Source organism: Salvelinus namaycush, unplaced genomic scaffold, assembly GCF_016432855.1.
Source record: "Salvelinus namaycush isolate Seneca unplaced genomic scaffold, SaNama_1.0 Scaffold119, whole genome shotgun sequence".
Taxonomy (NCBI): Eukaryota; Metazoa; Chordata; class Actinopteri; order Salmoniformes; family Salmonidae; genus Salvelinus; species Salvelinus namaycush.
The window spans coordinates 303,756-320,557 of record NW_024057886.1 but is presented as its reverse complement, the minus strand read 5'-3'; the positions used below and the strand labels follow the sequence as shown (position 1 = coordinate 320,557).

Sequence of the window (16,802 nt, the reverse complement as noted above, 5' to 3'; positions counted from 1 at the left end):
CTAACCACCACACCACAGCAGAGATCGGGGTACCTAACCACTACACCACAGCAGAGATCGGGGTACCTAACCACCACACCACAGCAGAGATCGGGGTACCTAACCACCACACCACAGCAGAGAACGGGGTACCTAACCACCACACCACAGCAGAGAACGGGGTACCTAACCCCCACACCACAGCAGAGATCGGGGTACCTAACCACCACACCACAGCAGAGATCGGGGTACCTAACCCCCACACCACAGCAGAGATCGGGGTACCTAACCACTACACCACAGCAGAGATCGGGGTACCTAACCACCACACCACATGCAGAGAACGGGGTACCTAACCACCACACCACAGCAGAGATCGGGGTACCTAACCACTACACCACAGCAGAGAACGGGGTACCTAACCACCACACCACAGCAGAGATCGGGGTACCTAACCACCACACCACAGCAGAGATCGGGGTACCTAACCACCACACCACAGCAGAGAACGGGGTACCTAACCACCACACCACAGCAGAGATCGGGGTACCTAACCACCACACCACAGCAGAGATCGGGGTACCTAACCACCACACCACAGCAGAGAACGGGGTACCTAACCACCACACCACAGCAGAGAACGGGGTACCTAACCACTACACCACAGCAGAGAACGGGGTACCTAACCACCACACCACAGCAGAGAACGGGGTACCTAACCACCACACCACAGCAGAGATCGGGGTACCTAACCACCACACCACAGCAGAGATCGGGGTACCTAACCACCACACCACAGCAGAGAACGGGGTACCTAACCACCACACCACAGCAGAGAACGGGGTACCTAACCACCACACCACAGCAGAGAACGGGGTACCTAACCACCACACCACAGCAGAGAACGGGGTACCTAACCACCACACCACAGCAGAGAACGGAGTACCTAACCACCACACCACAGCAGAGAACGGAGTACCTAACCACCACACCACAGCAGAGAACGGGGTACCTAACCACCACACCACAGCAGAGAACGGGGTACCTAACCACCACACCACAGCAGAGATCGGGGTACCTAACCACCACACCACAGCAGAGAACGGGGTACCTAACCACCACACCACAGCAGAGATCGGGGTACCTAACCACCACACCACAGCAGAGATCGGGGTACCTAACCACCACACCACAGCAGAGATCGGGGTACCTAACCACCACACACAGATCAGTAACAGGACACTAAAATCAGAAAGGACAACACACAGCGTTACTAATACACATGATGTAGAATCTGTTATTACATGTCTATAACATGGCTATCACCATACACACACACACACACACACACACACACACACACACACACACACACACACACACACACACACACACACACACACACACACACACACACACACACACACACACACACACGAGTCATCAATGTGCATACATCTGTTGCATTTAAATGTGTTCACTGTTGCCAAGGTGATGACTCCCGTTAAACTTAACGTTGCCGTGGTGACAACTGCTGGCTACCACGTGGTGCCCTTATGACGGGATGCAACTACGACGTTTGTTACTAGTTTATCGGCTGAGGGAACGTAAAATTATTATTTTTAAATTTTTTAAATAGCATCTGGAAAAGACACACTACTATACATGGATGTAATCAGTGTGTTGTGTGAACAAGCCCCATCCCACTCACGTATAGTAGGACATGTCCTGGACGGGGGGAGCAGTCCACTGTGTGGGGGAGATCCTACCATCAGAGGGAGGAGGGGGAGGGAGAGGAGGAAACAGTTAGACCTCCCCTCACACCTGTCTGCCTGCCTGTCTGCCCGTCCGCCCGCCTGCCTGTCTGTCCGCCTGCGCGTCTGTCTGCCAGACCGTGTTTTGCCAAATCCTCTACCAGAGCTAATACATGAGTCTCTCTCATGTCTCTACCTGTCCTAGGCTAACCTCACCGTCTGTCTCTACCTGTCCTAGGCTAACGTCACCGTCTGTCTGCAACCTGTCCTAGGCTAACCTCACAGTCTGTCTCTACCTGTCCTAGGCTAACCTCACAGTCTGTCTGCAACCTGTTCTAGGATAACCTCACAGTCTGTCTGCAACCTGTCCTAGGATAACCTCACAGTTTGTCTCTACCTGTCCTAGGCTAACCTCACCGTCTGTCTCTACCTGTCCTATGCTAACCTTACCATCTGTCTCTACCTGTCCTAGGCTAACCTTACCGTCTGTCTCTACCTGTCCTAGGCTAACCTCACCGTCTGTCTCTACCTGTCCTAGGCTAACCTCACCGTCTGTCTCTACCTGTCCTATGCTAACCTTACCGTCTGTCTCTACCTGTCCTATGCTAACCTTACCGTCTGTCTCTACCTGTCCTATGCTAACCTTACCGTCTGTCTCTACCTGTCCTAGGCTAACCTCACCATCTGTCTCTACCTGTACTAGGCTAACCTCACCGTCTGTCTCTACCTGTCCTAGGATAACCTTACCGTCTCTACCTGTCTTATGCTAACCTTACCGTCTGTCTCTACCTGTCCTATGCTAGCCTTACCGTCTGTCTCTACCTGTCCTAGGCTAACCTCACCGTCTGTCTCTACCTGTCCTAGGCTAACCTCACCGTCTGTCTCTACCTGTCCTAGGCTAACCTTACCGTCTGTCTCTACCTGTCCTAGGCTAACCTCACCATCTGTCTCTACCTGTCCTAGGCTAACCTTACCGTCTGTCTCTACCTGTCCTAGGATAACCTTACCGTCTCTACCTGTCCTATGCTAACCTTACCGTCTGTCTCTACCTGTCCTAGGCTAACCTCACCGTCTGTCTCTACCTGTCCTAGGCTAACCTCACCGTCTGTCTCTACCTGTCCTAGGCTAACCTCACCGTCTGTCTCTACCTGTCCTAGGCTAACCTTACCGTCTGTCTCTACCTGTCCTAGGATAACCTTACCGTCTGTCTCTACCTGTCCTAGGCTAACCTTACCGTCTGTCTCTACCTGTCCTAGGCTAACCTTACCGTCTGTCTCTACCTGTCCTAGGCTAACCTTACCGTCTGTCTCTACCTGTCCTAGGCTAACCTTACCGTCTGTCTCTACCTGTCCTAGGATAACCTCACCGTCTGTCTCTACCTGTCCTAGGCGAACCTCACCATCTGTCTCTACCTGTCCTAGGCTAACCTTACCGTCTGTCTCTACCTGTCCTAGGTTAACCTTAACGTCTGTGTCTACCTGTCCTAGGCTAACCTTACCATCTGTCTCTACCTGTCCTAGGCTAACCTTACGGCTCTTATTCATCTGATGACCTGTGTACAGCTCTTACCTGGTAGTGTTCATGTTCATGGATGACTTGTAGAGACTGGCTGGAGTGGGGAAGTCAGGTTTGGATGTGTGGATGGGTAAACTCACTTCCTTCTCATTCCCTGTCCTGCCCTGCTGAACCTGAGGGGAGTAGAGTAGGACATCTTTAGGTTTATAACATCATCGTTAAATGGTTATCTTGGTTTTAAACAACTCTGGTTTATCTGTTTTACACTGATTATCATATGGCAATTCAATGAGACAGAGAAGGAAGAGAATTGAGAGGAGGGGAGACAGAGAAGGGAATTGAGAGGAGGAGACACAGAGAAGGAAGGGAATTGAGCGGAGGAGAGACAGAGAAGGAAGGGAATTGAGAGAAAGGGAGATCAGAAAATAAGAAAGGGTGTTCCAGAATGTTCCAGGATGGCCTAGCGGTCTGAGCCGCTGCCTCCGGTACACGTGTCTACAGTGTAGGCATAGGTTTAGAAACCAACCAACAAGCCGACTCGCGCTATAGTAGACTAATAGCTGCCATAGCTAGGTTATTTATCATCCCAATAAGATTATGTAGTACCTGTCTTGAATACATCAAACTGGGAGAAGCTACTTAAGCTAGCTAAGGTTAGCTAGCTAGCTAGGCTAATTGAGGTTAGCTAGCTAGCTAGGCTAATTGAGGTTAGCTAGCTAGCTAGGCTAATTGACGCTAGCTAGCTAGGCTAATTGAGGTTAGCTAGCTAGCTAGGCTAATTGAGGTTAGCTAGCTAGGCTAATTGAGGCTACGGTGCAGTGGGCTTCCTAATCCTACAGTTACAAACAACAACAACTCCATTCAGAATATGAAGTAGCAGCCTACCTGTTGACTCTTGGTCATTGTAGCCTAAACATCTCCTTTAACTTTTAATTCCGTCATTTTAAATTCCATCTTCCATTGACTAGATATCTCTAACGTTCTGCCACATACAGAGAGGATCTACGGCTGTAGCCTATTGCTGCTTTGATGACTTGTGATTGGCTAACAACAACAACAAACCAGCGGCAGCTGCACGCGCCACCCGTGAATAGCAAAAGAGGAGCAGCGGCATGAATTATAACATCGCTCCCGCGTTCAGACCTGTGCGGGGGCCCTTCCGGACAAGAGACTCGTGACAATCCGATTTGATCTAGACCCGTGACATTATCTAGAATTCTGGGTCCCAGATCAGGTTTCGGGTATTCGGGTACAGGTGGATCCGTAAAGCCCTCCAAGTGGAGGAGGTGTTGTATCTTAGTGATTTAGCTGGTAGTGGAGGAGGTGTTGTATCTTAGTGATTTAGCTGGTAGTGGAGGAGGTGTTGTATCTTACAGTGATTTAGCTGGTAGTGGAGGAGGTGTTGTATCTTAGTGATTTAGCTGGTAGTGGAGGAGGTGTTGTATCTTAGTGATTTAGCTGGTAGTGGTGGAGGTGTTGTATCTCAGTGATTTAGCTGGTAGTGGAGGAGGTGTTGTATCTTAGTGATTTAGCTGGTAGTGGAGGAGGTGTTGTATCTTAGTGATTTAGCTGGTAGTGGAGGAGGTGTTGTATCTTAGTGATTTAGCTGGTAGTGGAGGAGGTGTTGTATCTTACAGTGATTTAGCTGGTAGTGGAGGAGGTGTTGTATCTTACAGTGATTTTGCTGGTAGTGGAGGAGGTGTTGTATCTTAGTGATTTAGCTGGTAGTGGAGGAGGTGTTGTATCTTAGTGATTTAGCTGGTAGTGGAGGAGGTGTTGTATCTTACAGTGATTTAGCTGGTGGTGGAGGAGGTGTTGTATCTTAGTGATTTAGCTGGTAGTGGAGGAGGTGTTGTATCTTACAGTGATTTAGCTGGTAGTGGAGGAGGTGTTGTATCTTACAGTGATTTAGCTGGTAGTGGAGGAGGTGTTGTATCTTACAGTGATTTAGCTGGTAGTGGAGGAGGTGTTGTATCTTACAGTGATTTAGCTGGTAGTGGAGGAGGTGTTGTATCTTACAGTGATTTAGCTGGTAGTGGAGGAGGTGTTGTATCTTACAGTGATTTAGCTGGTAGTGGAGGAGGTGTTGTATCTTACAGTGATTTAGCTGGTAGTGGAGGAGGTGTTGTATCTTACAGTGATTTAGCTGGTAGTGGAGGAGGTGTTGTATCTTACAGTGATTTAGCTGGTAGTGGAGGAGGTGTTGTATCTTACAGTGATTTAGCTGGTAGTGGAGGAGGTGTTGTATCTTACAGTGATTTAGCTGGTAGTGGAGGAGGTGTTGTATCTTACAGTGATTTAGCTGGTAGTGGAGGAGGTGTTGTATCTTAGTGATTTAGCTGGTAGTGGAGGAGGTGTTGTATCTTATAGTGATTTAGCTGGTAGTGGAGGAGGTGTTGTATCTTACAGTGATTTAGCTGGTAGTGGAGGAGGTGTTGTATCTTACGGTGATTTAGCTGGTAGTGGAGGAGGTGTTGTATCTTACAGTGATTTAGCTGGTAGTGGAGGAGGTGTATCTTACAGTGATTTAGCTGGTAGTGGAGGAGGTGTTGTATCTCAGTGATTTAGCTGGTAGTGGAGGAGGTGTTGTATCAGTGATTTAGCTGGTAGTGGAGGAGGTGTTGTATCTTACAGTGATTTAGCTGGTAGTGGAGGAGGTGTTGTATCTTACGGTGATTTAGCTGGTAGTGGAGGAGGTGTTGTATCTTACAGTGATTTAGCTGGTAGTGGATGAGGTGTATCTTACAGTGATTTAGCTGGTAGTGGAGGAGGTGTATCTTACAGTGATTTAGCTGGTAGTGGAGGAGGTGTTGTATCTCAGTGATTTAGCTGGTAGTGGAGGAGGTGTTGTATCTTACAGTGATTTAGCTGGTAGTGGAGGAGGTGTTGTATCTCAGTGATTTAGCTGGTAGTGGAGGAGGTGTTGTATCTTACAGTGATTTAGCTGGTAGTGGAGGAGGTGTTGTATCTTACAGTGATTTAGCTGGTAGTGGAGGAGGTGTTGTATCTTACAGTGATTTAGCTGGTAGTGGAGGAGGTGTTGTATCTCAGTGATTTAGCTGGTAGTGGAGGAGGTGTTGTATCTTACAGTGATTTAGCTGGTAGTGGAGGAGGTGTTGTATCTTACAGTGATTTAGCTGGTAGTGGAGGAGGTGTTGTATCTTAGTGATTTAGCTGGTAGTGGAGGAGGTGTTGTATCTTACAGTGATTTAGCTGGTAGTGGAGGAGGTGTTGTATCTTACGGTGATTTAGCTGGTAGTGGAGGAGGTGTTGTATCTTACGGTGATTTAGCTGGTAGTGGAGGAGGTGTTGTATCTTACGGTGATTTAGCTGGTAGTGGAGGAGGTGTTGTATCTTAGTGATTTAGCTGGTAGTGGAGGAGGGGTTGTATCTCAGTGATTTAGCTGGTAGTGGAGGAGGTGTTGTATCTCAGTGATTTAGCTGGTAGTGGAGGAGGTGTTGTATCTTAGTGATTTAGCTGGTAGTGGAGGAGGGGTTGTATCTCAGTGATTTAGCTGGTAGTGGAGGAGGTGTTGTATCTTACAGTGATTTAGCTGGTAGTGGAGGAGGTGTTGTATCTCAGTGATTTAGCTGGTAGTGGAGGAGGTGTTGTATCTTACAGTGATTTAGCTGGTAGTGGAGGAGGTGTTGTATCTTAGTGATTTAGCTGGTAGTGGAGGAGGTGTTGTATCTTATAGTGATTTAGCTGGTAGTGGAGGAGGTGTTGTATCTTACAGTGATTTAGCTGGTAGTGGAGGAGGTGTTGTATCTTACGGTGATTTAGCTGGTAGTGGAGGAGGTGTTGTATCTTACAGTGATTTAGCTGGTAGTGGAGGAGGTGTTGTATCTCAGTGATTTAGCTGGTAGTGAGGAGGTGTTGTATCTTACAGTGATTTAGCTGGTAGTGGAGGAGGTGTTGTATCTTACAGTGATTTAGCTGGTAGTGGAGGAGGTGTTGTATCTTACAGTGATTTAGCTGGTAGTGGAGGAGGTGTTGTATCTTACAGTGATTTAGCTGGTAGTGGAGGAGGTGTTGTATCTTACAGTGATTTAGCTGGTAGTGGAGGAGGGGTTGTATCTTACAGTGATTTAGCTGGTAGTGGAGGAGGGGTTGTATCTCAGTGATTTAGCTGGTAGTGGAGGAGGGGTTGTATCTCAGTGATTTAGCTGGTAGTGGAGGAGGTGTTGTATCTCAGTGATTTAGCTGGTAGTGGAGGAGGTGTTGTATCTTACAGTGATTTAGCTGGTAGTGGAGGAGGTGTTGTATCTCAGTGATTTAGCTGGTAGTGGAGGAGGTGTTGTATCTTACAGTGATTTAGCTGGTAGTGGAGGAGGTGTTGTATCTCAGTGATTTAGCTGGTAGTGGAGGAGGTGTTGTATCTTACAGTGATTTAGCTGGTAGTGGAGGAGGTGTTGTATCTTACAGTGATTTAGCTGGTAGTGGAGGAGGTGTTGTATCTTACAGTGATTTAGCTGGTAGTGGAGGAGGTGTTGTATCTTACAGTGATTTAGCTGGTAGTGGAGGAGGTGTTGTATCTCAGTGATTTAGCTGGTAGTGGAGGAGGGGTTGTATCTCAGTGATTTAGCTGGTAGTGGAGGAGGTGTTGTATCTCAGTGATTTAGCTGGTAGTGGAGGAGGTGTTGTATCTTACGGTGATTTAGCTGGTAGTGGAGGAGGTGTTGTATCTTACAGTGATTTAGCTGGTAGTGGAGGAGGTGTTGTATCTTACAGTGATTTAGCTGGTAGTGGAGGAGGTGTTGTATCTCAGTGATTTAGCTGGTAGTGGAGGAGGTGTTGTATCTTACGGTGATTTAGCTGGTAGTGGAGGAGGTGTTGTATCTCACAGTGATTTAGCTGGTAGTGGAGGAGGTGTTGTATCTTAGTGATTTAGCTGGTAGTGGAGGAGGTGTTGTATCTTACAGTGATTTAGCTGGTAGTGGAGGAGGTGTTGTATCTCAGTGATTTAGCTGGTAGTGGAGGTGGTGTTGTATCTTACAGTGATTTTGCTGGTAGTGGAGGAGGTGTTGTATCTTACAGTGATTTAGCTGGTAGTGGAGGAGGTGTTGTATCAGTGATTTAGCTGGTAGTGGAGGAGGTGTTGTATCTTACAGTGATTTAGCTGGTAGTGGAGGAGGTGTTGTATCTCAGTGATTTAGCTGGTAGTGGAGGAGGTGTTGTATCTCAGTGATTTAGCTGGTAGTGGAGGAGGTGTTGTATCTTACAGTGATTTAGCTGGTAGTGGAGGAGGGGTTGTATCTCAGTGATTTAGCTGGTAGTGGAGGAGGGGTTGTATCTCAGTGATTTAGCTGGTAGTGGAGGAGGTGTTGTATCTTACAGGGATTTAGCTGGTAGTGGAGGAGGTGTTGTATCTTACAGGGATTTAGCTGGTAGTGGAGGAGGTGTTGTATCTCAGTGATTTAGCTGGTAGTGGAGGAGGTGTTGTATCTCAGTGATTTAGCTGGTAGTGGAGGAGGTGTTGTATCTTACAGTGATTTAGCTGGTAGTGGAGGAGGTGTTGTATCTTACAGGGATTTAGCTGGTAGTGGAGGAGGTGTTGTATCTTAGTGATTTAGCTGGTAGTGGAGGAGGTGTTGTATCTCAGTGATTTAGCTGGTAGTGGAGGAGGTGTTGTATCTTACAGTGATTTAGCTGGTAGTGGAGGAGGTGTTGTATCTTACAGTGATTTAGCTGGTCGTGGAGGAGGTGTTGTATCTCAGTGATTTAGCTGGTAGTGGAGGAGGTGTTGTATCTCAGTGATTTAGCTGGTAGTGGAGGAGGTGTTGTATCTTACGGTGATTTAGCTGGTAGTGGAGGAGGTATTGTATCTTACAGTGATTTAGCTGGTAGTGGAGGAGGTGTTGTATCTCAGTGATTTAGCTGGTAGTGGAGGAGGTGTTGTATCTTACAGTGATTTAGCTGGTAGTGGAGGAGGTGTTGTATCTTACAGTGATTTAGCTGGTAGTGGAGGAGGTGTTGTATCTTAGTGATTTAGCTGGTAGTGGAGGAGGTGTTGTATCTCAGTGATTTAGCTGGTAGTGGAGGAGGTGTTGTATCTTACAGTGATTTAGCTGGTAGTGGAGGTGGTGTTGTATCTCAGTGATTTGGCTGGTAGTGGAGGAGGTGTTGTATCTCAGTGATTTAGCTGGTAGTGGAGGAGGTGTTGTATCTTAGTGATTTAGCTGGTAGTGGAGGAGGTGTTGTATCTTACAGTGATTTTGCTGGTGGTGGAGGAGGTGTTGTATCTTACAGTGATTTTGCTGGTGGTGGAGGAGGTGTTGTATCTTACAGTGATTTTGCTGGTGGTGGAGGAGGTGTTGTATCTTACAGTGATTTTGCTGGTGGTGGAGGAGATGTTGACGACCTCCAGGCCCATCCTCAGCCTCTTCTGTTTGTCACAGTAGCCCTTCCACGTGTCCTCGTTGAACCCATAGTTAAAGTAGTCAGACAGGTCAGCACCTACACACACACACACACACACACACACACACACACACACACACACACACACACACACACACACACACACACACACGTTTATTTTTTTACAAACTCCTACCAAGCCTCTCAGTGTAAAAGTGGACCAATCAGAAATGTAACCCCCCCCCCCCCCCACCCACCCCACTCTGTTCAGAAGACACAGTAACACCTACCTGGTTTCCTCCAGGGTTTCTCCTCAAATGTCTCCATGTCCACCTCCACCACTGGGACTCCATTGATGTTGCCCGGGGCCTCCAGATCCACACCCTTTAACTTGTTCCCTACTAGAGAGAATAGAAACCAAAAACACCACATAGAAAATAAAACATTTAGAATATCTACCAGTAATATACAGAGGACAATTTAGTACATCAATCAAAAATTTAAATCAACAATATCTACATTTATACCATCTAGTTCCACTTAACCGCCCAAGACACGGTGATGGGAATGGACACCTATGGTGGTGGGAATGGACACCTATCAAGACACGGCGGTGGGAATGGACACCTATCGAGACAAGGCGGTGGGAATGGACACCTATCGAGACAAGGCGGTGGGAATGGACACCTATCGAGACAAGGCGGTGGGAATGGACACCTATCGAGACAAGGCGGTGGGAATGGACACCTATCGAGACACGGCGGTGGGAAGGGACACCTATCCAGACACGGCGGTGGGAAGGGACACCTATCCAGACACGACGGTGGGAATGGACACCTATCAGTACACGGCGGTGGGAATGGACACCTATCAAGACACGGCGGTGGGAATGGACACCTATCCAGACACGGTGGTGGGAATGGACACCTATCCAGACACGGTGGTGGGAATTGACACCTATCCAGACACGGCGGTGGGAATGGACACCTATCGAGACACGGCGGTGGGAAGGGACACCTATCCAGACACGACGGTGGGAATGGACACCTATCAGTACACGGCGGTGGGAATGGACACCTATCAAGACACGGCGGTGGGAATGGACACCTATCCAGACACGGCGGTGGGAAGGGACACCTATCCAGACACGGCGGTGGGAATGGACACCTATCAGTACACGGCGGTGGGAATGGACACCTATCAAGACACGGCGGTGGGAATGGACACCTATCCAGACACGGCGATGGGAATGGACACCTATCCAGACACGGTGGTGGGAATTGACACCTATCCAGACACGGCGGTGGGAATGGACACCTATCGAGACAAGGCGGTGGGAATGGACACCTATCGAGACACGGCGGTGGGAAGGGACACCTATCCAGACACGACGGTGGGATATGGACAACCTATCAGTACACGGCGGTGGGAATGGAACACCTATCAAGACACGGCGGGTGGGAGATGGGACCATCCTATCCAGACACGGCGATGGGGACATGGACACCTATCCAGACACGGGAGTGGGAATGGACACCTTATCCAGACCACAGGCGGTGGAATGGACACCCTATCAAAGACACGGGCGGTGGGAATCGGACACCTCTCCAGACACAGCGGTGGTGAATGGACACCTATAGGCTATGGTGGGGAATGGGACCTAATCAGAGACACGGCAGGGGTGGGGACCTGGGGAATGAACACCTATCCAGACACGGTGGTGGGAATTGGCCACCTATCCAGACACGGTGTGGGAATGGGACACCTATCAAGACACGGCGGTGGGAAAAGGACCACCTATCAGACACGTGTCTGGGTGGGAATGGACAGCTATGGTGGTGGGAATGGACCACCATATCAAGACACGGCGGTGGGAATGGACACCTGAGGAAATCGCAGGATGGGAAGGACACCTATCCAGACACGGCGTGGGAAATGGACACCTATCAGACACGGCGGTGGGGAAGGACACCTATCAAGACACGGCGGTGGGAATGGACACCTATCACGGGGTGGGAATGGAAAACCTATCAAGACCATGGACGGGTGGGAATGGACACTATCAGACATGGCGTGGGAATGGACACCTATCAGACACGCGGTGGAATGGACACCTATCAGACACGGCGGTGGGAATGGACACCTATCAAGCACACGGTGGGGGTGGAATGGACACCTGGGGTTGGGAAGGGACCACCTATCAAGACACGGCGGTGGGAAGTGGACACCTATCCAGACACGGCGGTGGGAATGGAAACCTATCAGACAGACGGTGGGAATATGGACACCTATCAGTACACGGCGGTCGGGAATGGACACCTAGTCAAGACACGTCGTGGGAATGGACACCTATCCAGACACGGCGAGGGAATGGACACCTTCAGACACGGCGGGGAATGGACACCTATCCAGACACGGCGGCGTGGGAATGGACACCTATCAAGACACGGCGGTGGGAATGGACACCTATCCAGACACAGCGGTGGGAATGGACACCTATGGTGGTGGGAATGGACACCTATCAAGACACGCGGGGGACATGGACACATAAGACACGGTGGGAATGACACCCTATCCAGACACGGTGGTGGGAATGGACACCTATCAAGACACGGCGGTGGGAAAGGACACCTATCAAGACACGGTCGGTGGGAAGGACACTATGGTGGTGGGAATGGACACCTATCAAGAAACGGCGGTGGGAAATGGACACCTATCCAGACACGGCGTGAGTGGGAAGGACACCATCGAGCCACGACGGGACACCTATCAAGACACGGCGGTGGGAATGGACACCTATCCAGAACACAGCGGTGGGAATGGAACACCTATGGTGGTGGGAATGGACACCTATCCAGACACGGCGATGGGAATGGACACCTATCCAGACACGGTGGTGGGAATGGACACCTATCCAGACACGGCGGCTGGGAATGGACACCTATCGAGACACAGGCGGTGGGAATGGACACCTATCGGAGACAACGGCGGTGGAAGGGACACCTATCACGACACGGCGGTGGGAAGGGACACCTATCCAGACACGACGGTGGGAATGGACACCTATCCAGTACACGGCGGTGGGAATGGACACCTATCAAGACACGGCGGTGGGAATGGACACCTATCCAGACACGGCGGTGGGAATGGACACCTATCCAGACACGGCGGTGGGAATGGACACCTATCCAGACACGGCGGTGGGAATGGACACCTATCCAGACACGGCGGTGGGAATGGACACCTATCCAGACACGGCGGTGGGAATGGACACCTATCCAGACACGGCGGTGGGAATGGACACCTATCCAGACACAGCGGTGGGAATGGACACCTATGGTGGTGGGAATGGACACCTATCAAGACACGGCGGTGGGAATGGACACCTATCCAGACACGGCGGTGGGAATGGACACCTATCCAGACACGGTGGTGGGAATTGACACCTATCCAGACACGGTGGTGGGAATGGACACCTATCAAGACACGGCGGTGGGAAAGGACACCTATCAAGACACGGCGGTGGGAATGGACACCTATGGTGGTGGGAATGGACACCTATCAAGACACGGTGGTGGGAATGGACACCTATCCAGACACGGCGGTGGGAATGGACACCTATCAAGACACGGCGGTGGGAATGGACACCTATCCAGACACGGCGGTGGGAATGGACACCTATCCAGACACAGCGGTGGGAATGGACACCTATGGTGGTGGGAATGGACACCTATCAAGACACGGCGGTGGGAATGGACACCTATCCAGACACGGTGGTGGGAATTGACACCTATCCAGACACGGCGGTGGGAATGGACACCTATCGAGACAAGGCGGTGGGAATGGACACCTATCGAGACAAGGCGGTGGGAATGGACACCTATCGAGACACGGCGGTGGGAAGGGACACCTATCAAGACACGGCGGTGGGAATGGACACCTATCCAGACACAGCGGTGGGAATGGACACCTATGGTGGTGGGAATGGACACCTATCCAGACACGGCGGTGGGAATGGACACCTATCCAGACACGGCGGTGGGAATGGACACCTATCAAGACACGGCGGTGGGAATGGACACCTATCCAGACACAGCGGTGGGAATGGACACCTATGGTGGTGGGAATGGACACCTATCAAGACACGGCGGTGGGAATGGACACCTATCCAGACACGGTGGTGGGAATTGACACCTATGGTGGTGGGAATGGACACCTATCGAGACACGACGGTGGGAAAGGACACCTATCCAGACACGGCGGTGGGAATGGACACCTATCGAGACACGACGGTGGGAATGGACACCTATGGTGGTGGGAATGGACACCTATCGAGACACGACGGTGGGAATGGACACCTATGGTGGTGGGAATGGACACCTATCAAGACACGGCGGTGGGAATGGACACCTATGGTGGTGGGAATGGACACCTATCAAGACACGGCGGTGGGACAGGACACCTATCCAGACACGGCGGTGGGAATGGACACCTATCGAGACACGACGGTGGGAATGGACACCTATGGTGGTGGGAATGGACACCTATCGAGACACGACGGTGGGAATGGACACCTATGGTGGTGGGAATGGACACCTATCAAGACACGGCGGTGGGAATGGACACCTATGGTGGTGGGAATGGACACCTATCAAGACACGGCGGTGGGAATGGACACCTATCCAGACACGGTGGTGGGAATGGACACCTATCCAGACACGGCGGTGGGAATGGACACCTATCCAGACACGGCGGTGGGAATGGACACCTATCCAGACACGGCGATGGGAATGGACACCTATCCAGACACGGCGGTGGGAATGGACACCTATCCAGACATGGCGGTGGGAATGGACACCTATCCAGACATGGCGGTGGGAATGGACACCTATCCAGACATGGCGGTGGGAATGGACACCTATCTAGATACGGCGGTGGGAATGGACACCTATCCAGACATGGCGGTGGGAATGGACACCTATCCAGACACGGCGGTGGGAATGGACACCTATCCAGACACGGCGGTGGGAATGGACACCTATCCAGACATGGCGGTGGGAATGGACACCTATCTAGATACGGCGGTGGGAATGGACACCTATCCAGACACGGCGGTGGGAATGGACACCTATCCAGACACGGCGGTGGGAAAGGACACCTATCCAGACACGGCGGTGGGAATGGACACCTATGGTGGTGGGAATGGACACCTATCAAGACATGGCGGTGGGAATGGACACCTATCAAGACACGGCGGTGGGAATGGACACCTATCAAGACACGGCGGTGGGAAAGGACACCTATCCAGACACGGCGATGGGAAAGGACACCTATCCAGACACGGCGGTGGGAATGGACACCTATCCAGACACGGCGGTGGGAATGGACACCTATGGTGGTGGGAATGGACACCTATCAAGACATGGCGGTGGGAATGGACACCTATCAAAACATGGCGGTGGGAATGGACACCTATCAAGACACGGCGGTGGGAATGGACACCTATCAAGACACGGCGGTGGGAATGGACACCTATCAAGACACAGCGGTGGGAATGGACACCTATGGTGGTGGGAATGGACACCTATCAAGACACGGCGGTGGGAAGGGACACCTATCCAGACACGGCGGTGGGAATGGACACCTATCCAGACACGACGGTGGGAATGGACACCTATCAGTACACGGCGGTGGGAATGGACACCTATCAAGACACGGCAGTGGGAATGGACACCTATCCAGACACGGCGATGGGAATGGACACCTATCCAGACACGGCGGTGGGAATGGACACCTATCCAGACACGGCGGTGGGAATGGACACCTATCAAGACACGGCGGTGGGAATGGACACCTATCCAGACACAGCGGTGGGAATGGACACCTATGGTGGTGGGAATGGACACCTATCAAGACACGGCGGTGGGAATGGACACCTATCCAGACACGGTGGTGGGAATTGACACCTATCCAGACACGGTGGTGGGAATGGACACCTATCAAGACACGGCGGTGGGAAAGGACACCTATCAAGACACGGCGGTGGGAATGGACACCTATGGTGGTGGGAATGGACACCTATCAAGACACGGCGGTGGGAAAGGACACCTATCCAGACACGGCGGTGGGAATGGACACCTATCGAGACACGACGGTGGGAATGGACACCTATCCAGACACGACGGTGGGAATGGACACCTATCAGTACACGGCGGTGGGAATGGACACCTATCAAGACACGGCGGTGGGAATGGACACCTATCCAGACACGGCGATGGGAATGGACACCTATCCAGACACGGCGGTGGGAATGGACACCTATCGAGACAAGGCGGTGGGAATGGACACCTATCGAGACAAGGCGGTGGGAATGGACACCTATCGAGACACGGCGGTGGGAAGGGACACCTATCCAGACACGGCGGTGGGAATGGACACCTATCCAGACACGACGGTGGGAATGGACACCTATCAGTACACGGCGGTGGGAATGGACACCTATCAAGACACGGCGGTGGGAATGGACACCTATCCAGACACGGCGGTGGGAATGGACACCTATCCAGACACGGCGGTGGGAATGGACACCTATCCAGACACGGCGGTGGGAATGGACACCTATCCAGACACGGCGGTGGGAATGGACACCTATCCAGACACAGCGGTGGGAATGGACACCTATGGTGGTGGGAATGGACACCTATCAAGACACGGCGGTGGGAATGGACACCTATCCAGACACGGCGGTGGGAATGGACACCTATCCAGACACGGTGGTGGGAATTGACACCTATCCAGACACGGTGGTGGGAATGGACACCTATCAAGACACGGCGGTGGGAAAGGACACCTATCAAGACACGGCGGTGGGAATGGACACCTATGGTGGTGGGAATGGACACCTATCAAGACACGGCGGTGGGAATGGACACCTATCCAGACACGGCGGTGGGAATGGACACCTATCAAGACACGGCGGTGGGAATGGACACCTATCCAGACACAGCGGTGGGAATGGACACCTATGGTGGTGGGAATGGACACCTATCAAGACACGGCGGTGGGAATGGACACCTATCCAGACACGGTGGTGGGAATTGACACCTATCCAGACACGGCGGTGGGAATGGACACCTATCGAGACAAGGCGGTGGGAATGGACACCTATCGAGACAAGGCGGTGGGAATGGACA

General features: G+C 51.2%; 1 protein-coding gene across 3 annotated transcripts in view; it reads right to left on the bottom strand.

Annotated features, from left to right (window-relative positions):
* fip1l1b (FIP1 like 1b (S. cerevisiae)) overlaps positions 1 to 16,802 on the bottom strand; it is a 40,460-nt gene that overhangs the window by 13,708 nt on the left and 9,950 nt on the right. Inside the window, exons 6-9 of one of the 3 annotated variants that reach the window (XM_038982496.1) lie at positions 9,900 to 10,010; positions 9,575 to 9,705; positions 3,303 to 3,421; positions 1,691 to 1,744 (exon numbers count right to left, since the gene is read on the bottom strand). In XM_038982496.1, the coding sequence (XP_038838424.1) occupies positions 1,691 to 1,744; positions 3,303 to 3,421; positions 9,575 to 9,705; positions 9,900 to 10,010 (415 nt within the window). The remainder of the gene's footprint in view (positions 1 to 1,690; positions 1,745 to 3,302; positions 3,422 to 9,574; positions 9,706 to 9,899; positions 10,011 to 16,802) is intronic. The other 2 variants (XM_038982497.1, XM_038982499.1) reach the window with 2 other exon arrangements.